Raw genomic sequence first — 22,739 nt, 5'->3', positions numbered from 1 at the left:
TATATATATATACTCATTTTTTAAAATTATACTATATTATTGATAATTATAAGCTTCGTAAACGAAGCAATGATTTTTCAATTAAAATGTATTAATAATTGTAATTTCATCATTAAAAGAACTCCATGTCTTCTGTACTTGTATTGCGATATTGTCTCTTGCTAAGATGCATTTATGAATCGTTCAGTACTGTATATGCACATTACCTTACAGCGTTACAGCTACACGAATAAATTTGAGAGATCAATATTGTTATAAAGAAATATGGCCTTTGATTAAAATTTACTATCGTTCGTCGAAATTGACTATCATGTTTGTAAATTGTCCGTCACATTTGTTAAAACTTTCTTGCCCGGAAGTTTATTGATTTCGGTATTTATAAAAAAAGGATCATATTTACGTCCCTTTAAATAAGAATTGAAGAAGAAATTGTTACATTATGAATATTATTATACTCGACCTGTCTTGTTGCTTTACTATTATAAATTGTGCCGGGATTAAAAATTGATTAGTAGGTTCTGGGTTTTGAACCGTTTCACCTTAAAAGTCTATTAAAGAGCTCACAATAGGTAATCTGTTAAGAAATGGGTGTTTGTTCTGAAGGTTCGATATCCTCTCTAAAAACAAGAATTCGAGTGCTTTCAAAAACGGCGCCTGCCAGACGATATCGCGGTCAACAATGAAGCCTGCGCCTACATTTCCGAGAATGCAGCGCTTGACGTCTCGTCGTGACGTCAGCTAATGTCGTCAAACTACGGCGCTCAAAACATACTTCCCGTATTGCTTGTATTTCCTTGCTTCTTTAAAACAATCGACATTCTTACTCAAAACCGCCTCGAAGAACCAAAAATTTGAGTCATCGCATGACTAAAAGCATTCGATCATCTATAGCTGGTTTTTCCAATCCTTCATCAAGATCCGCCGACACGTTGGCACCACTGTCGATTGATCGCACGTATTTTACTCAGAATGTGTATCGTATATATTTATTCGTGGGTCCCTCTGGGCGAATGTAAACAGAATTTTTTCGCAAATATGAAGTGACACGGCCGATTTCAGCGGCTGCGACTCGTGATATCGTGCCGTGGTTAGGTGTTTGCGGTGTATTCCACGAGTGGCCCCGTCCGTGAGCATCGTATCTCGGAACGCGTTACGGTCACCAAAGGATATACCCAGCGGGTAGAGCGAGTCCGCGTTCGACGTTCGACCGCCCCGTAGTGTGTTCGTTAAGTTCGGGTGCAGTGAAGTGACGACGAGGACGGGAATTCGTGAATAGTGCAATGAGGGAGAATCCGCGGGTACTCGTCGATCGTTTGCTGACGGTGAGTACTCGAAGGAGATTGGATACATACGAATGACTGCTCCGGATTTCCCCAGCTCCTGCAAAATACATATGTCGTTTCTCTGTGAGATGAGATCTACACTTTCGAGATCGGCTGACTCTCTCACGCGATCGAACGAACGTGCATTTTCATATCCGTAGCTATACCGAGTTTTAGCGGACCCTTTTTACACGCGCGACGAACCTCGTTACGCACATTGTTTCGCGTGTTCGTACGATGTATGTGTACGTGCAAGCTTCTGTATAGTATTGTTCATGTCAGGCCAGCATTCATGAGATCGCACACAGTCGCGCGTGTAGCCACACGTACACACATGATATACGCGCGACAAGACGGGATACGGGGTCCGAGACGCGTTACGTTGTGGATACGGGCAGCGTATGCTCGTAAATAAACGATTATAATGCTTTCAACGCGATACGCGTCTCAAATATCTCCGGGAATATTCCGTGGTTTTATAGAAACGGCCGTGCACCGCATCGTACTAAATAATTTCTCTACGAACGCTATGTGTACATGCGTGCTTACTATATGTATACATATATGTCTCTCTCTCTCTCTCTCTCTCTCTCTCTCTCTCTCTCTCTCTCACCGTATGTGGTGTGTGTGTGTGTCTGTCTCTCTTTTTCTATTTCTTCCTCGTATCCACGACCGTGGTGACTGGTTACGTTTTCGAGTTATCAATATTTTCCTCTTTCTTCGATAATTATTCATTTCTACTAAACAACGACAAACTTGAGATCGAGGAAATGCTTCTGAGTGCGTATCAATGGCATGATCGACGAGTAGCGTGTAACCTGTTTCGTTAATTTCTCATCACGTTTCATCCATAGTTTTATTGATTTCTGCACTGTTGCTATTATTTATTATTTATCATGACAGATGCAGTCTAGTAAAATTTAACGAAGTATCAACTGTAGTAAGGTTTAACCCAGATATTCTTCAGATCATTTTCTTCTTTATGCAATGAAATAATGGAGTAAAATGTAATGAAAATATTAACTACTAAATATGCAAAGCAGCAATAAATGGAAGATCATCTGTTGAAGTTATAGGTTTTCAATCAATTCCTGTTCTCAGAAAGGAGTCCATAAAAATGTTAGTTTGCAAACATATCTAGTCTAATTATTTTTGTTAATGTTCCTTTTATTTGTAGACATACTAATACATTCTGTTGTACAAATTTTACAATGTACCTATCAATCTCATTCAGTTTGTAGCTGCTATCAGATGTATGGTATATGTATTTACAATGGCCATTAAATTTTACAAAGGGGTTGTAGTAAATTTAAAGAAGCAATTTGCAAGTTAATGTATTGCTCATTCAAAAGACTACTAGCTTATTTTTAAGCTGAATTGTATAAATTTCCTTAAAATCTTGTTTGAGCCACATATCGAATAATGGTATTCAATCTGCTCAATGAATAATTCATTCAGCAATCTTTTATCTGGGAGAGTTATCTCTTTGATTTTAGTCTGTTTGTCCATTTATTTGGTATGCATCTATGGTACAACACTAAAGCATTATTCAATACATATAAACACAAATAAGATTTTGTGCACACATTCTTGGTATTATGTTACTTTAAATATGTTATTGTAATTATATTTATTTAATGGCTATATTATGCAAGAGATTTTATATTTATTATTTATTCTATCCCATGATTTGTTCTGTAAATCCTATTTGGGATTACTTAAGTGATGTACGATTATGCAATTCTTGTATACACCGAGCAAGTTGTTTGTAGAATGAGGTAAATTAGATAAGAAATTATTGAAAACTCGTTACATTAGAAATATGGAGTAATATGTCGTGACCCAGAATTTATCAATCGAAACTATAGTCTATCTCATTAATATTCACTTTATCGTCATCAAGAGTACAGATTGACTTTCTTGACATACATCATACTCAGTATACTATGAGTTGTATACTCAGTTTAGCTTTGGCTTTTGGAACTATACCATTTAGTGTCTTCATTTAGTGCTTTAACTTTCATTTTCTAATGTAATTGATTTGGTGTTTCTTTTGTGCTTGCAATGCCACAGCAAATTTTTATTAGTGAAATCATTTTTCAGTAATCAGTACAATTTTGTGTTTCTTTTCAGTGATGGGAGGGCAAGATGTTTTTAACCGAAGCAAATCCCAAAAAACTTCTAGAAGAAATGTTTCAATTCTCACCATTAGATTCAGAAAGTGCAACAAAACACGATGTTGCTAGATCTTTGGATGTGCATAGAATGAGACAGACTCTGTCCTGTAACAATCATCTCCTTGTGGAGAAAGACACTCTTAATAGGATAGAAAATGAATTTTGTGACACAGCTGAATGTTCAGCAAATACTGAGTATTCTTCTGGCATATGTTTGCTTAATCGTTGTATATCAATCAAAGATGTTAATTGTTTTACCTGTAATTGTGATATAATGCATTGTCAAAAACAGAAACAAATCTCAAATAGTTATGTGAGTTCTAAGAAATACAATTTCCGGAGAACTCCTGCACATAAAAATGCACTACTACCGATTACTGAAAAAGTCGGTACACAATGGCGGAATTGTTTTTGGAGAACATTTTTAATCCCTTTTATCATTGTATTGTGTGCATCATTATGCAGTGCAGACACCAGTCAGTGTGCAATTGGTCTCAAAACACCTGGAAGTAAGTATAATTTAGTTAATAGAAAAATTTTTTGTTTTTCTCTAACTAAAACTAATTTTGAATGGTGGTTTAAAATAATACATTTCAAATATAAAAGTAACAGAGGTAGTAATTATCTATTCCTTGAGTCTATCTAGCATTGCTAAATTTATAAAGCATGCACCTCTCTTTTCTTTTTGGAATTCTAGTGTAGGAGCTAAATGCATATATCTATACTTAATACACTGGATGTGCTGTGTAGGCTCAAAGTTGGAGGAAAATAACGATTTAGTTTACCAAATGTCTTATATTTACAAAGTAATGATTATTAAAATGTCTATTTCTGTTTTAAGGAACTTGGCCACCAGGGGACATTGTTCTTGAATATGGTCAATCATTACGAATACTTTGTATATTAAATCAAACGTTTATGGATGCTGAATTTCCTGGAAAGAATGTCTCAGATCTTGTATTCTTTCGAAATAAGAAGGAAATGGAACCACAATATATTAGTGTCATTAATGAAACTACAATATCATTGGATGTGGAGAGACCTCCACCTGCAGAAGACATGTATTACTGCAAATTAAAGCTACACAATGATTATAATAAACAATATGAAGCAGTTTGTTTGAACAAAGTTGTGGTTGGATGTAAGTATTGTGTTTTAAATAATATCAATTTAATTGATTCCTAGTTTCCATAATTGCACAATTTATACCCTATAGCCACCTATATTAGTTTTACGTTTACAGTATGAATTCCAACCTAAATAGTGTCATTTATATTTGCTTATCAGGACAGGTCAAAAGGTATTTCATGGAGACAGGAGGCTGCTTTCATTAGAACTTAGGAGAAATTATAGGAGTCTTATTTAATATGATCTTGGAATCCATTCTTGACTATCATTCTAGATAAGCTCAATTACATAAAGCCCTTTCTATACAAAGAGAACCATTTATAAGGATATATATTCTACTTTATCTTACATTTCATAGAAGTTTCTTTTATATAGAAAATGATTCATTCTGTATTTAATATGAACACAGTTTCAAAGGAATAAAATATTAGTTTATTAATTATGATCTATTTTTCATCGATAGTTAAACCACAAGAGCCACAGAACTTTACCTGCGTGTCTCATAACTGGGAGAATATGTTCTGTTCATGGGATCCCGTTCAGAACTACGTTACAACGAAATTTACACTCGTATTCAAATTGCCGGGAAGAGCAGGAGGACGAAAGTTATTTCCATGCCCAAAAGAAAGTGAGAGACTGTTGCAACAGAATACATGTCTGTGGGATACGTCTACGAACCCGATTTACCGTCAGCCTTACGAATATTACACGTTCATGTTAAATGTGGAAAACGTACTAGGAAATACCAGTTTTCATTACAAATTTCATCATTATGCTCATGGTTCGTGTCTATAATTCTTCTACCACCAAGCATACTAAGATTGTTGCAATTGTTACGGTAATCTAATTATTTCTAGTTATTCCCGCAAAACCGGCTAATTTGTCAGTCATTAATAAAACATCCGACAGCGCATTATTGCATTGGAGCGTGCCTTTTCCTATGCAAAACTTTCCACCCGGCTTACATCATAAAATAACATATAACAATCAGTTCGATCATAAGAAAACATGGCAGGTGAGTATATAGAAAGATTCAGTATCACAGATTATAATATATACTGTTTACTGATAAGAAATTTCTGTTAGGTAATCAATATTATAAACGACGTCCATACACCTAAGAGATACTACAATCTTACCGGGTTGGAGTATGCCAACACCGCCTACGATATACGAGTTTTCATGAAAAGTGCTGTTGCAACAGGAGAAGATAAATGGAGTCAGTTCAGTGACGTTACATTCAGAACATCGCCAAAATGTGAGGAACTAGACCTTTACTATTACATATTCTCTAAGATATTTTTTATACCGCTGTCTGTTTAATATTTTAGTACCTGGCCGTCCTCCAAAAACCGACATTGGAAGCTTTGAAATAGCGGAGAACAGTGCTAGCAGAGATGTGTATTTGTATTGGCAAGCTATACCAGAATACTTACAGAATGGTGACGATTTCAAGTATGAGATTGATCATGTAGAAGAGAATGGACGAAAACTGTCGCTCATTCCCAATGAAACGACGAAAACATATGCTAAATTCAAAGGGATTAGCTTCAATAGTTACAGATTTGAAATCATCACAACGAACATTGTTGGAGCGAACAAGGAGCGTGCTAGAATATTTGTTCCTAGTCAATATGCAAGTAAGATCATGAAGAAGTAAAGAAACCGTATTCTGTAATGCTTGTAATGTATGAATAATAATGTGCGTATGTTTCAGTACCCCACGAGCCAATAGCGTTTACAAAGATCGCATTTGCTGCGGGACTGTATGAGCTATCTTGGAAGCCACCACCTATTATGAGTTCAGAAATCACGAATTACACAATTTTTTGGTGCGATAACGAACGTGATCGTCCTTATCAGTGCACCGTATGTATTTATCCGTTACCATATACTATTTAATTGAAATGTTTTTATATTAAATTTGATAATTGTAGGGTTATCTGGACTGGGTGCATGTGTCCAAGAATACAACGATATACAACATGACCGTACCGGATCCTAACAAAGTATACCAATTCGCGATTTCCGCGAATACCAATAAGGGAAGTAGTGGAATGGTATGGGCCTCGTGTACTGTGATACACAACAAAGTTGTTGGAAAAATGAAGTCAGTATGGATAAACCGCATTGGCTCTGACTTCATTGAAGTTGGGTGGAAACTGGACTGTTCGGATCGTATCGGAATCGTAGAGGGATTCAACATATACTATTGCCCCATCGTATCGCCGTATAACTTGAACTGCAAAGGCCCGAAACTGAACACAACGATAAGAGCAGATCCTCACACTATTCACGGCGTGGTGAATAACTTGAAGCCGTATACAACGTACATGTTGGCTGTCGCCGTGCTAACGAAAAGTGGAGAAGGATTGCACAGTGATCCATTATATAACACAACACTCGAAGCTGCACCAATAACTTCTCCGCAAGATGTCAGGATTATAAACGTGACCAACTCGACTATGTTCATCACATGGAAACCACCAGATGCAATGAATGGCGTTTTGAGATACTATGAAGTGTATTATAATAAGGAGGCACAGAAAGTCGAGGAAGCGAATCACACCGAATTGAAAAATCTAATGGCCCACACTAATTACAGCATTAGCGTTGCGGCGTGCACTGTGTCTTGCAGTGTAAAATCGCCGACGATCTACGCAGTCACCAAGATCGGAGTACCTGGAAAAATCAATATGCCTATTGTGAGATTCATGAACTCCAGTCAAGTGATCATCAAGTGGAGTAAACCGAACATTGCGGCTGGTCATTTGAACTATTACGAAATATATTCAAGCGACGGTGATATACAAAACAGTACTGGAGCAGGTAATACCATAAAAAATACATTTTTTTACCAGACAGATATTACTATGTTTAATGTTATTAATGCGTTCGTTGCAGTGGCCCAATTAGCTATCCCTGATTGCAAGACTGTAGGACGGGAACGACTATACCAGTTTCGCGTCAGAGCTGTTAATGTTGCGTACGATAATACACACTTATACGGACCTTGGTCCGATGCCGGCGAGGGAAACTGTTACAGCGATAGTAAATTAATTTTAAATTTTTTCTGCTACATTTTATTTCTTTTTGTACATCAAAGCGATTACTTAACAATTTCACTGTATCATAGGACCATCGTTCAGTGTTTGGGTCATAATATGGGTGATAGGAGGCATCAGTATTCTAGCAATGATCTTCTGTCTTGTACATATGTCAAAGAGGTATATATAACTTCTTGGTTCAAAATATTTTATGAGAAAGATGTAACTACTTGTCCTTGTATTATATTGTAACTTACTGTCATTTTATTTATTGTAGAATGTGGTTGAAATGCAAAGCCATGCAGGACGTCGAAGTCAAATTACCACCAGGATTGGCGCCTAACATGGTTAGATATCATCCTTATGTAAACAAACAATGTATCTTTAATAAGACATGCCCATTATTTGTATATTGTAAATGTTTATTATAGAAGCTTCTACAGAAAGTGGGTGAACAGCACATACGACAATCTTCTGCTGATTCAAGCGGTTGTTCAAGCGGCCAAGAATCTGTTACCTCATCTCTCACATCTGATTCTCAAGTTTCAAGTGATAGTGGTACAGAGATAGATCCAGTGCCAGTGTCACCCAATAAGTTGATGGAAACATTACCAACTTGGGAGGCCTCGAGTCTAAGGCAAAGAAACGTTGGGATTACCAGACCTGGATTCACTACAGAAACAGCACGATGGGAACCGTATGTGAAGGTTACAAAACCTGGGGAGCCAATAATTGGGGACACATTATCACTAGCACGTTCTACGCCCAATTTAACAGATAGTACGGGTTATACAACGTCCCAGCATACTTGGTCCTCAACTGGTTATATCAGCATGCCATCATCAGAAGAACTATCGAGTAATCCAAGTCCTGTACCTAAAGAAACTTCAACTGCGGGTGGGTATAGCATCATTGGAGCAGTTCCTAAGCCAATAAAATCAAAATCCGAAGACGATGGTGATCTAACGGAATCTACTGCAGACACACTGATACCGATCAAAACAGAGGCCAAACTCACAAATCCGTACATAACTTTAGCTTCCTTGGAACAGAAACAAAAGGATAAAAAGACCATTGATTCTTTACGCGATCTAGATGATCTGACGTTCACAGAGTCGAATAAAGCGAAACTAGAAACTTCAGCGCCATTTTCTACTTCTGACAAAACTTCGAAGCCGTACGTACAAACGGGATTGATTGACTCGTTAAAGAAACCGTTTACACTGAGTAGTATCGATGGTACAAGGAGTACTACAATGTCTACTCCATTTGCATCAACGTCGCTGACTGACTCGTGCAACAAACCGTTTGTTTCCTCCTTCGTTAGTCCGACATCTTTGTCATCCGCATTGGATTCCTCATCAAAGCCTTATATTTCCGTGTCCTCGATATCCGAGGTGTCGAAGAAACCGAGCTTTCAGTCGGCCGCTGCTCCGGAACCTTTGCAAAAAATGGGTCCGCCTCAACCGTCTACAGCCGATGGGTCGAAACCGTACGTTCTCGCAAGTTCGGTTTTCCAGATGTTGCAGCAGCAACAAATAGGGATACCGAAAGCGACCGTTACGGAAACGATAGAGGACCGTGACGAAGAGGACACTGCGACCGCGTATCCTCTCTGTTGGCAGACCGGTGGAACAAAACCCAGTGGTAAGCTGGACGTGGATAAACCAGTTATCACGAGCAAACAGGACACCCGTTACGTTACCATAGCGGAGAATCCAAAGTTAGATCAGCATAAGCCACTGCCACAGAGCACCGCTGGACAGTCCGACGAACAATACAGTAAAGTGACTGTTGTGCCAAGTACTATTCAATGAAAAGGATCTTAAATTCAGTGTTTGTCGTTTCTGTACGAACTTCCGTTGACACGGGAACATCTTTCCAACGGACTAAGGTGGTGCAATACGATTTCGCATTTGTAGGTGCTTTCAAAATGTAGTCGACAACTGTAAGTCCTACATGTCTTTTTACGACTATAGTATTTTAGATCAACCGCCTGAAAAATACTAAATTGTAACGCGCGTCCCGATAGTGGTGGGCATGGACGAGTGTTTGAGAAGTTTAGTGTTTTTTCGAGGCTCGATGCCGTGTTACGACTGAAAAAACGAAATTAGAGAAGAAGATTATCGTGTACAACGATAAATTCGGAACGAGGACACACGTCGGAAACGAAAACGCTCTCATTTGTGAAAGTATGTACAAAATGAATTACTTTTGTATCATATTATTGTGCAATGTGACGTGAAGGTCACTAGCAGCGCCATAGCGTAAGGATCCGTAGACTTAAGTAAATTATGTGGCATACACCCATCGACGGACAGCTCCTTGTTGTCGGAACAATCAAATATCTTCGCATGATTATCTGTGGCAGTATAGTAATTCTCATTGGAACCTTTTAATCGACTCTGTGTAAAAATTTTCTGATGTTACTAGCAAAATACGTTCTTAACGAACCAAAAATTTAAATGTTTTTCGTTCGGACGTCATGCCAATATTGAATAACAGAAATGTTCTTTGCTCTATTGTGCATGATAGTAACATGCATATCGATTTTCGGTTTTGTTTTAAAAAACTCAATGAAACTTTGAAGTTATAGTCTAGTAGAAAAAGATATATTTGTTGTATTTCGAGAAGCAATAGGATTTTCGTGTAAAAGAACTATTCGTAATCAACAAAGAAAAAAAATCACATGCAATTATGAATTGCTTATTTGCAAATTTCTATTTTCGCCGTACCCAACACGACGAAGATAAAAATCGCAGGCGCTCGAATTATTTGTTTGTTACATTCGTGGAGCACGTACAAGAACTCTTAACGTCTTTTCGCTGAAACTGCATTCGTACGCGCAATTTGTTTATCTGTTTATAATAACTTACAAATCGTTCCTGTAGTACCTTACTATCTATCACTAGCAATGATCGACAGAAAAAAAGATGCAGTAAAAGGAAACTATGGTAACGAGTACAGGGTCAAAGATAATAAGATAAGGAAACATTAATCAAAGTGCTTCTTTGAGAGCAGATATAGATTTTGCACGATTCTCATATATATTTCATTGTCCGTTAAAAATCTTTGAACAACTGAAAAATACTAGAAAACAATATTCTTTATCATTTCTGTTTTATGAATGCCTTTGTAGACTGCTCTAGACATTTTTTAATGATATTTCAATACTTTTTACATGAAAGAAATATTCTGGTGTCGAACTTTTAGATGAACATTCTTAATCAAACAGAGAGTTTTAAATATTGTTATTTCTTGTTAAGGTGAAGATCATTTTAAGAATACAAAATTATTTGTAAGTTTGATGAGATTTTTCTTTGCAATCAGCAAATTTCATTAAATGGCAAATGGTTGAAATGTTAAGGAAATGCTAGTATAGCAGTCTGAGGTAGCCCACATTGCAGAAATTTTAAGGAACTATGCAATGCCATTGAATCGTTTATGCTAAAACAAAGCAAGATTATATATATGCATAATACCTTAAGCTAGTCATTGACGGGGTACATGAGTTTTTACAGGCCTTTTTTTAAACACGTACCGTTTCCACTATATCATCAATGATCATGGAGTAATTTCTTTTAAACACTTGAATATTATTGTGATATTGTTGAATCATTTGATCTTAGAACATCATATTAAATTTTAATCGGTACATTAAACAATCATTGCAGCAATCTACTCACAAAGGAATTTTATTCAGAGAAAAGATAATCAAAGAGAAGAAGAAATTATTTTCTTCGCGTTATCGCAAACGATCACTACTTGCGATCACGCATCGAGTACCCGCATCTCACCTCATGTTAGTAAATAATCGACTCAATTACTAATCAATGTACAGGGTGTCCGAAGTTTCAGTGTTATATAAAAATGTACATAAATATAACTACAGAAGCTCTATTCAAAAGTTATTCTGTTGATATTAGATTTGAAAATGTCGGCCGTGCTTGTCGATGCAAGCATTCAAAAATCAATTTGATTCATCGGTACGAATTTTATTTTAATTTTCTTTTATGTAAGTAAATATTAAGGCTTCATTTTACGGAATCAGATGTATTAGTTCTTTCGTAAACATCTCTTTTCGACGTTTTCCACGGGGAAAAGTTCAAAAAGACTTAAGATTTGAAGTCAATAAAATGGCACCCCCCCCTCTCTCTACCTAATCATCTATTCGAAATAAACGTTATTACTCTTGTTTCAGACGTTTCATATATTTTTTTTTTGTTACTATTGAAACTTTTGAATAAAAGCATCTGTGGGCCGATGTTTATGTTCTTTTTTTTTCTTCTCAATACCCTTAGAAACGTGCTTTTCTTGTCTAAAAAATTTTTCTTGTCTAAGACCTGGAATACCCTGTACATAATATATATATATGTATATCAGTACAAAAAAGGCCTGGGAGGATTTGTAGCTGAGTTATTTTACAAGTTCAAATAATTTTTGCCGACGATATCTTGTTGAAAAATATTTCACGAACGAGAAAAGAGATGAGCCTCAACGAACCGTTGTTTGTACTTGTGAAATGATGTGTAACGGGTTCCGCGGAAGTATTCGACGTTCGTGGAACTGTCTCTGGAGCGAGCTTACGTATACTCGTATGTTATATTATTGTTACTAAGCGAGCAGCCGCTAATATTTAACGAATCGCGTGTAACATGTAAATGCTACCTAGTTTAAGGCGAAATATTCAGTTGAATGCATCGAAAGGATCGATGGAACGCCTCCGTTCTGTGTCGTGTCCGCGAGTGCAATCGAACCGAGAAAAACACGGTTTTCATGTAAGGGACACACGCGTGTGCCTACATACAGTGTTCGGAAGCGTGTATGGAATCCGTAACGAGCAGTTCGTGGGCGAATATTCGTTGCCTTGATCGATTCGTACGAAGAAAAAAAACCTGTCGATCCATCCGAACTATTTTTACCGTTAAGGGTTAATATACAAGGAAAAGAAAAACAAAATATTAATTAATTGTATAGTACATGTTTATAAACGAAAGAAAACTCGAAGAAAAATGCACGAACGCACGCAAGATTTTTCGAATATGCTCATGTTGGGGTAATTAAGTATTTCTCACGGTAAAGGCTTATTAGATTGATTTAGAGGAAAATAATCGAGTGCATCTCTACTTTGTTAGGTTTTACATGTCTACATTGTACATACAATATATATCTATTTTTTATATAAATATAAATAGATGATATATCGATGATACGTGACACTTGTAAGACATATTTCTATCATTATAACATTTATCTTTACCAATTAATTTGCCTTGCAGAGATTAGGCGTATATAGAGCGCGTGTATTCATCACTACTACTTTTTTTAAATGTAATCAAACAACCCCTTGTATAATTTAGTTGAATAATGAATATAGGTCGTTGGGGATGTTTATAATGTTTATGTTACAGCATTCATTGATACTGCGGGAGCTCGGTGTTATCAATGATGTGAGTTTAATTGACGATCAAATTGAATACTGAAAGCCTGTTTGTGATCGAAGCGAAACAGGTTTAAATCATTTTTATATAGCGCGAAGCAATCTTAGTGCAATGACTCGTGAATTATCGACTTATGTAAATACCGATTGTTTTTGTTCCATATCTCTCTCTCCCTCCGTCTTCTTACATGTAATATAATCGTGTCGAATCATATTTTTTGCTGGGCTCCCTGGTTGTGTAGAGTTCATTTTCTTCATTTTTTTTCTACATGTATTCAGCGTGCAGTGAATTATTGTTGACACCGATTTTGATTGGGCGGTATTTGTTGTTGACGTAGTAACAAAAAAGTGTTTGAAGGAATTGTGCTCTTACGTATTTCACGTGCCTGTTCATTTTTTTTGTGAATTAACCGGAAGTCTTGATCGTTTTTGCAAAAAGTTTCGTTATTTTGCGATCAAGGACATTTTAATCTTGGCCTGAAAAAGAAATAGTAATTACGGGAGTAAGGGACATTTTATTTGAATTTTATTGTTTCGAAAACACGATTCTTTTTTGTAGAAATGTACGGACATGTGGCGGTAATATTAATCGTGGAATACTGTGGCTGCAAACCTTTTTCTTACTAATTACATACTTTTCTTACCATGTATAGGGGATGTTGTAATACTATTTACAATTTATTATCTACTCCAGGAAGTAATTTTTCGGTATTGTAAATAGTAAATAGTGGTGACTTGTTGTGATAAATGTTTTAAACAAAAATTCTGATAACAGTATTCCAGGATTGATAGCTTGTTTTTCACAGCAACTAATCTGCGCTGAGCAAACTCTATACTAATTCTAATGAGATCTTGTACAGAGTATTGTAAAATATATTTTTACTACATTTTTTTTTTGGTTTTATTATTTATTTCTTATGTACATGGAATTGTGCCTAAGTTCGTCTCTGTAGACCACCGCTGGTACGCCATTTATGTATGCCATGCCGTCGAGCCTTGCCATTTTACGTAGGTTTTTCCGTTTTTACAATCAGTCCCAAAGTCGTTTTTGTTTTTCAATACTCATATACACGGATCGTAGAAACGAACGGATGCAAGAACTCTTTGTAACATCTTATCTTTAATTAACGCTGTTGATAAGCGCTTTAAGAGCCATTTATAACGATTATGCTGAAATATATAACATTTATATCGACGTTATGCATTTTAATTTTCTTCTAATTGTATAGTGTGTTCCTTCGATATTCTCGACGCAGATTGCATTTTTGCATTTCACGTTATCCTGCAATCTTATCAATTTTCTACTCTTGTTTTAAAGTGTAAAATTCAATGTTCGTATTACTCGTATCATTTATTGACACCTCTAATTTACAAAAATACTACACTTTAACAAAACGTTCCTATTGCTCTCAATATATAGGCTCTAGTAATGTTGGGCGTTAAATAGTTATTGTTTCAACACCTAAGGAGATCTTACGAACACTCTGGATCGGGAACTTGCCTCTACACCCGACGCTCATGAGGTCTCCTTGTTAGCCACGTATCGTTTTTGCTTATATGTACATATTGCTCCATACAATTGGCAAGCTACTGAGTCACTATGTTACAATTCATACACGTGTGTACGCAGTTTGTTCCTATTTGGTTTTTTCAAGCGTGCAAACATATAACCAAGTATACTCATGTTCACGTATTGGTCTCTTTCATTCATTCGGTATTGTAATTCCATTCATCGAAGAGTAAAACATTAATTGTTATGACCCGTGATCATTCTTCTACAGGAATCAATTCCATTATTGCTTCGAGATTCATAGAATTCCCTGATATGCGTTACATGGAACGAGATAGGTAATAGGCCTTTTATAGGAACACTGACTTGTTCTACCTTGACGTCGCACCAAAGTGGAATCAGTTTTTCTTTTCTTTGTGAAACTGAATTACACTGGCATTTATTGGTATGAATTTTTTGAGAGCTATGAATTTTTACGAATATATAAAATTCTAAGTACAAAATATTGTATTCAATTAGTTAAAAATCTGTTCTCGGTAAGGCATAATTATAATTGAACTGGTTTTATAAATGTATCAAAAACGAAGAATAAAAGTAGTGTATCCATAATAGGTGTAGGACGCATAAATCAATAACGTAAACGTGATTATCTTGAAGGCATCATAGATGTTTATTTTTCTATTTATGATCATCGATATCTTTTTTTATCGGCAAGGGAGTAGTACGACCAATTTTAAAAGGGTCAATCTTCCCTACATACAGGTATAAATAATTGGGTTGTAATGGGACAAGATAAGAAGAACAACTGGATGTTATTGTCTCAAAGACATTAAACTGGTTAGGAGGCGCGCGTTATGTGTTCACTGATCTGCACGACGATCACTGTCCCCAATTTTCTACGTATATGTACACATGTCCAGTTGTGTCAAGAGAATTAATGTTCTCATTGATTAACAATTTAGTGAAAATAGTATCTAATAGTTCGTGATAACTTTTAATGGCAATGACGATGACAATTTCGTAACCTATGGCGTTAAAAATGTTTTACACGTACAGATCTTTGTATACCATATTTTCGTTCCCTTTCTTTGAATCTTTTTGCCGTAAAAAATTGGCATGTGGCAAACTCCATCTCAGATTCGACTGAACAACTGCACATTTGACTCTATGCTTGCACAATTCATAAATTAATTCCACTATACAGGTGTGAAAGTTAGTTCGATACATAGATTCAATTATGTAACTTCTAATTATTGATTATTGCAACCAGTGCTGAGGCGAGATTTCTATTGGAACACACGGAAAGGATACTCTTCTAACTTAATGAAACAGCTTACGAGTACGATAAAGAGAACAGGAAACCTTAGTCATAAAATTCTATTGATTTGAATGAACAAAATCAATAGAAGGAAATTATTCATTGAAAAGAGGCAGCTTTCTTTTAATACTTGAAAACATAAAGGTTCGAATGCTGCGTTTACTGTGCCGTGTCTCTTGACCGTATTTTAATAGCTGAAATGTTTTAATAAAATGAGTTAGATGATGTCTTTTAATTACAAATACTTACTACTAAGTTTAATTCATACGTAAGAATATACGAACCGGTAATAGTTAGGTTTAAAAGGTCCAGCCTTATTAAGTCCCATGTATTTGGCCTGCTCGTCCGATAGTTCCGTTAAATGTGCATCAAACGTTGGTAAATGTAAGGATGCCACGTATTCGTCTATCAAATCATGTCATTATCATATAGAGTGATCTAATGTGAAATTGTAAATGGTCAAGTTGGTGAGACATAAGTGATTGTTAATTCTTTCCTAGGCTAAAACACTAAGGTTATTCTAAGGTTACATTAATCACAAAATTCACGCCAATTATTGAAAGTGTTCGATGTAAAACCAACTGAAAAAGTTAAAGGATTGTTACCTCGGTACGTGTTACGTAGCAAATTAAAGCTTGTTGGCAACAATCACTCGTTTCCCACCCACCAATCTAATGTAATGAAACGAAATACGTGATCATGTTTCGCTTACCCATCTTTTTAGGTAGTAGATAAACATCGCTTTTATATCGTCCCGCAGGTGCGTTAAATAGTTCAATAAGCGCTAACGCTTGTGTAGCAGCTGTAATTGATACAACAAATGAGGGAATACTGGAACAAGACAAGTTGACTAAACGGCCTTCTGCTAATAACACGATGCGCTTTCCATCTGGCCAGATAACATGATCCACTTGAGACCTTACTTTTTCCCAAGTTAAATCGGGCGTGCGTAAACTGTTCTGTCAAGCACATATTAAACGAGTCTTAATGTTTTACCAATACATGTCATTTTTTTTTGTTCTGAAATATAAGAAACACGAGGTTTTTCTCCCTAAGAAGTCTAATCGGGGAACTAATCGAGTTTTCATAGGAACTAACTTGATATCGTTAAAGCTTAAACGTACAATATCTATCTCGGTATTGCTGTGACCCATATTGCATACTACGCATCCGTTCTTCATCTTGTCCATATGTTCACGCGTAACTACGTTTTTATTGCCTGTTGCTGTGATAACAATGTCTACGTTTCTGATAACTTCATTCAGCTTCATTACTCTAAATCCATCCATGCTGTAAACAAAACATTCGTGGATTAAATTATTACGGCATTCGAATCTCTTCGAGGATAATTTACCTAGCTTGCAAAGCACAGATGGGATCAATTTCAGTTATGTAAACGATACATCCTAAACCCTTGAGAGCCTGGCAACAGCCCTTACCAACCTCGCCATAGCCACAGATTACAACTTGTTTACCACCGAACATGATGTCTGTGGATCTTTTCAAACTGAAGGAAATAAATTAAAACGATTAATAATACGTATATACATATTATACACACACTATAACGATATATTTAGGATTAATTTACCTATCGATAATACTTTCGCGGCAGCTGTAAAGATTGTCGAACTTGGTCTTTGTCACGCTATCGTTTACGTTCATGGCAGGGACGGATAATTTGCCTGCTTTGGACAATTGGTATAATCTATGTACACCTGTTACACTTTCTTCGACAATTCCTGCAAGATAATATTATCAAGATTTTTATAAATAATGTTAACACGTAAAACGAACAATGGATAAACCTTGAATCATCTTGAACATGGCGTTATATTTTTTGAGCATCAAATGCGTCGCGTCACCGCCATCATCCAATATCATATTGGGTTGCCAGTTTTCTGCTGCCACGCATTTATCAATGCACCACCAAAAATCTTCTTCAGTTTCACCGCGCCAGGCAAAAATCGGATAACCGGCGTGTGCAAGCGCGGCAGCCACTTCATTCTGCGTGGAATAAATATTACACGCTGCCCATCTAACTTGTGCTCCCAAATGTACTAATGTCTCGATGAGGACAGCGGTTTGAGCATTGATATGAGTACATCCCACAATTTTGGCATTCTTCAGCGGCTATGTTGAACAATATTTCAAAATGTATCAATTGTCTGGTATTGTTAAAACCTAATTATTTTTTTTTATTTAATAATTTACACATAAAGAAAATACCTTATCTTCAGCTGCACGTTTACGAAGCGCCATGATACCAGGCATTTCCTGCTCGGCTATTTCTATCTCTCTACGACCGAATGCGTGTTGATTGATGTTGCGCACGCAAAAATCCGTGAAACCCTTCTCCGTTTTTTGGATTTTCTCACGTGGCGAGACATCGTCCTCGTCCGACGAGCTTCCTGTATAAGATGCTACAGTAAAAGAGTGTCAAAAAAAAAAAGAAAAAAAAAAAAAAAAAAAAAAAAAAAAAAGAAAAAAAAAAACAAATAGGATTAGTGTCACAACAAACTGCACATGCAACAGGCTTATGAATATTGCAGGGTCGAGATTCCCAAACTTAGTTGAGAGTGCATGTAGTTAGGAATCTGGGAAAATCAGAACGGAACTATGCCTATAATTAAGGCACATCATGATTGGTCGAAAAATCCGAAGATCACGGAATCAAGTCCTGTTCGCGCGTTCCCCCATGCTTCCTATGTTCTCGCAATGTGTTCGTTAAAGGTAAGTGTATGCTCGCCAAATGCACGGTACATCGTTTTAGTTAAAAAATTTAACGATTAAACAACAACTTAAAACGAACGAATTCATACCAGAACTGTAACTGTCTGTGCTGCTCGCTGATAAAGAGCGGCTACGATAGCGGCTGGACTTCTTCAACGCGCCAGACTTGGAATCCTAAACATTTGAACGATTGAATTAATTAAAAGATCATTTATATCCTTTGTCTTGAGAAGGGCTGCAATGAATCGAAATGAACTACAAACAGAAGAGTGCAAATGAAGTCATTATTATTTGGCTGAATGGACACAGATTAATATAGACGATATGTAGTAATGAAACTGTCTGCTACGTATCGTGTATCAGATAACTGCATTGCAATTATTATTTACACGGACGGAAGAGAAAAAATTAATTGTTCTTGTTCATAGTGCTCGCTTCGAAATTACACACAAGACAGATAATATGCAAAGAGTCAATCGTAATTTTAATGGTTATTTATTCAAGTAAGAAAATCGTCTGATTATTACCCTGTGTTATTTGATGGGAAGAGGCAAGGATGACAAAACTCACTGGCACATACCATATTTATGTAGTCATGGGGAATTAAAGCAGCCCTGAGGAAATTGCAAGGATCGCTCTATGGAAAGGAGTACAAGTTTTACTTTGTGTTTTCTTACACATATATTCTTACTTACTAATTTTTTTCTCGCGGCTTGAAAGGCATTATTTGATGCCTCTAGGCTCTGAAATCACAACAACCACCATTTCATGATTCAAATTGCATCAAGATTTTCATAGTACAGTCCGTAGTTTGGTACAAAGCTCCCAAAGGTACTACTTGGTACATAAAACTTGGAAGTATATTTTGGTGTGCAAGTTTTACATATGCAAAAGTATTCCCTTTATATTTTCTGTTTTTCTTTATTTATATTTTTTGCAATTACTCCTCTGTTACTATTATGATGCCTCTATCATTGGTTCAGTAGTGCTAATCGTGCCACGCCTATATAGTGTATTTAGGCTTGTAATGAGCGATGCATGAGTGATTGGTACCGAACCTACGGACTACTGTGAGAATAATGCTCTATATGTAAAATAATATATAAGCGCCTTGAGAGCAGGCAACACATGTAATAGCATGCAAATCACCTTTTAACTCTTACATTGTCAGAGTCGAAGCTATATTATGCTATGCTTTTTAATTGAAAAATGTTCAATGGATTAAATAATCCTCTGTCGGAAGTATAATTGGCGTGTGCTAGATAAAAGTATCGGTTAAAAGTCATTACAATTTATTACGCAAGAAGAAAGTAGAGTAAAGTTCCGTTAAACGTTCGAATGTCGGGTCCGCTTTGGTAAACTGTTATCGGGTCCAAGTCAATTCGTTTCACACGTCATAAATTTTAAACCAAGCCCAGGCAGCTCGCCTTTGTATCTTTCCGGCAGCGACGGTCGTAGAAAAGGACAGCGAGTGATAAAGAAAGAGGGACGAAATATCGAGGCAGCCGGCAGGCAAACATTTAAATGCCCCAGTATCGGCGAAACAATACAATAATTCAACGATCGAACTTTTTTGTTCTTGGTTCTTTATTAATGAAAATTTTATTAACACGTTGGTTAGATTTTTTTGATTAAAATGAGATCGAACACGATATAATTTGGATCCTGTTTATTTGATTGGTTCTAATGAGGGTGTCTTCCCCCCCCCCCCCACAGGAGTCGGGATGAAGCAGAAACTTTTAAGAGATCAACCTGACCAAACGTTTAATGGGACATTACTGTACTTAGGAAACAGAAATTGATAATAAAATAAAATTATACAAAGAAACTAAATATTAGTTATGTACTCTCTGTCCAGATTAACTGAAATAATAATAAGTTATTGTTTAATACACAGATACTACTAGGACATCTTTATGTTTGTACAGTATTTTTATACTTTACTTTTAACATTTGGTTCTTCGTCAATGCATGAAAAGTAGCTTTGCACGTATGGAACAAAGTAGTTAGACCATTTACAGCTTCAGAAAATGCAGTGTCCTCGACATGTACATGAATTGTCTTTGAGCTTCATGCCAATTATCATAACATTACATCTGCATTGCATAAGTTTCAGGAATTGCTAATTGCAATACATCTTACAGACAACCATATGTTTCTAATGAAGATTATTGTACAAACTTTTGTTTTAAGCTATTTCTTTTTTATACACAATAGAATATGATGTTTCTGATCATTTTCAACTTTGAATTTTGTGAGTAATTACATCTTATTTGTTAAATTCTACGAACAGATGCACAAAATTCTTAAATGTTACCAAGTAATATTATGTAACAAGAACATGTGGTCACATCACAAGACCCAGAAGGGTTGGGCCACAACGCAATAGAAAAAACAAAACACAGGTAAAAAAAAAAAGACAAAGGTAAACGAAAGATTGTGTAGAGAGTGTTTTGAATAGAACGTAGAAAAGGTAATGGGGAAGATCTTTTTCTTCGTGTGATCGAATCGTTTAAAGGGTCGTAAGACGTTAATTGAAAAGGATCTTCGTTGAGTTTGTAAGTGACTTAATTAGTCTGAGAATCGTACTCGGCGGTAAGTGCAATACTCGTGGCAATGGGCTGTCAAGTTTTCGCGCGCATTGACAGCCCAAGATAAGAAAATGTCTAACCGCCCGAACATCGGATGGCACTGTTCTTTGATTTACCTTAGTATTTGAGGCTGGATCGGTGACAGGTCCATCGATAACTGTGTTTCTGACCGATTTTCCTGACGACGAACTGTTCACGGCATCTCCGCTGTCAGCCATTTTTCATTCTAATTCAGAATAGTTCGGCCACTTTGACACAGGTGGTGTTTTTATGCGTTCTCAGGAGCGTAACCATGTTTGGTTTCTTGAAGTTCCTATTTTTCATCGATAATGACCATAAATAATTGATTCCTTTTAATAATTAATAATAACGTTGATAACTCATTCATAGTAATTTGGAAATTATGATAGTCAATATTTGGAAAATTAATATCCCGTAAGTGTATACAGTGGCCACAAAAATTCTTTACACACGGTTTCCTTTTTCAAAAATAATGTTCTAGATTCTTTATATGGACAAATAATATACTTTTCATTATTGTCGGTTCGACATTTTTTTCAGAACTATTCGCAATTAATTTTTCAGAATGCAGGATACATCAGTTATTGTTACCATAATTTGTAGTTTGTTTAATGTTTAATGTCATGTGAATAAAATTTTTTGAGTAATTAAAGATTTAGTTCATAATATAGTATTCACAAAACGATTGATGTATTCTGTATAGTGTAAAATATAATATTAATTACTCTACAGTATTCAATGATAATTAATAAAAACGGTAATTACTGTTGAGGCCTTCAGTTATAAGTTTTTTTACATTTTACATATAGGTATATGTAGTAAAATGATCTGATACTGTATGATATATCAGTGTGTCATTCGACCCCTTATAAAGCTATATAAGCTGCAATGCTGGCAAAACGTTGCAATAATTTTTCCAAAAGGATGCAGTTTACACTCGAAGCTACAACAATAATAACTTTACGGCCTTAAAACTCTGATTAATAAAAAACCTTGTACAAATATAGACCTAACAACACTCTCTCTTCCTCTCTTTCGATACAATACTTCAAAGTCGCGGTATTGGAAAAAGTGATACAGTGAGCCTTTAAAAGAGTAGACAAGCTCCGTTTCATTGATTATTGAAATTTATGCTACACGTTATCAATAAACCAATGCTATCGCTCTTATCATTACTGGATATCTAAGTATGACTATAGATAGTTTCGTTATCGTATCAGAACACGTCATACAATGTTTACAATCACAATAGATAGTTCATTCAAATGTCCCAGATTTATATATCGTCACGCAATCGTTGACAACTACAGTTTAGAAAAAGGCTTTCGGCAATCTATTATTAGACTGACATTTCCTCGTCGTAATAAGATCAGCAGAATACACAGTTAATGTTCGCCAAAGATTCTAGGGACACCCCGTATGAATGGATCGTGAGGAGCACAGTTGATACGG

General features: G+C 36.1%; 2 protein-coding genes across 2 annotated transcripts; one reads left to right on the top strand and one right to left on the bottom strand.

The window, feature by feature from the left end:
• Positions 1-3,470: 3,470 nt before the first annotated feature.
• LOC107190897 (cytokine receptor) lies at positions 3,471-9,978 on the top strand. The gene is made up of 12 exons (XM_015579783.1): positions 3,471-4,008; positions 4,341-4,640; positions 5,091-5,408; positions 5,485-5,642; positions 5,714-5,885; positions 5,959-6,267; positions 6,345-6,496; positions 6,565-7,456; positions 7,532-7,678; positions 7,764-7,854; positions 7,952-8,021; positions 8,106-9,978. The coding sequence occupies exons 1-12, from the start codon at positions 3,471-3,473 to the stop codon at positions 9,489-9,491; spliced, it is 4,533 nt and encodes a 1,510-aa protein (XP_015435269.1). The 3' UTR covers positions 9,492-9,978.
• Positions 9,979-16,105: 6,127 nt separating this feature from the next.
• LOC107191020 (adenosylhomocysteinase 2-like) lies at positions 16,106-21,484 on the bottom strand. Its single transcript, XM_015579947.1, has 11 exons — positions 21,383-21,484; positions 19,371-19,418; positions 18,765-18,849; positions 18,172-18,365; positions 17,751-18,075; positions 17,534-17,684; positions 17,297-17,449; positions 17,067-17,232; positions 16,655-16,901; positions 16,227-16,347; positions 16,106-16,136 (listed from the first exon to the last, which is right to left on the bottom strand). The coding sequence occupies exons 1-11, from the start codon at positions 21,482-21,484 to the stop codon at positions 16,130-16,132; spliced, it is 1,599 nt and encodes a 532-aa protein (XP_015435433.1). The 3' UTR covers positions 16,106-16,129.
• Positions 21,485-22,739: the final 1,255 nt, after the last annotated feature.

Source organism: Dufourea novaeangliae, unplaced genomic scaffold, assembly GCF_001272555.1.
Source record: "Dufourea novaeangliae isolate 0120121106 unplaced genomic scaffold, ASM127255v1 scaffold208, whole genome shotgun sequence".
NCBI lineage: Eukaryota > Metazoa > Arthropoda > Insecta > Hymenoptera > Halictidae > Dufourea > Dufourea novaeangliae.
Note: the sequence above shows the minus strand (reverse complement) of the source record. Positions and strands in the feature narration are given on the sequence as shown.

Bases quoted from the DNA above. Each gene is read 5' to 3' on its own strand.
- LOC107190897 (XM_015579783.1), top strand. From the start codon at position 3,471: ATGTTTTTAACCGAAGCAAATCCCAAAAAACTTCTAGAAGAAATGTTT. The intron at 5,409-5,484 runs GTTCGTGTCTAT...AATTATTTCTAG, and splicing joins ATTTCATCATTATGCTCATG to TTATTCCCGCAAAACCGGCT. The intron at 5,643-5,713 runs GTGAGTATATAG...AATTTCTGTTAG, and splicing joins ATCATAAGAAAACATGGCAG to GTAATCAATATTATAAACGA.
- LOC107191020 (XM_015579947.1), bottom strand. From the start codon at position 21,484: ATGGCTGACAGCGGAGATGCCGTGAACAGTTCGTCGTCAGGAAAATCG. The intron at 18,850-19,370 runs GTAAGTAAGAAT...TCAAATGTTTAG, and splicing joins AAGCCGCGAGAAAAAAATTA to GATTCCAAGTCTGGCGCGTT. The intron at 17,685-17,750 runs GTTTATCCATTG...ATTATCTTGCAG, and splicing joins CATGTTCAAGATGATTCAAG to GAATTGTCGAAGAAAGTGTA.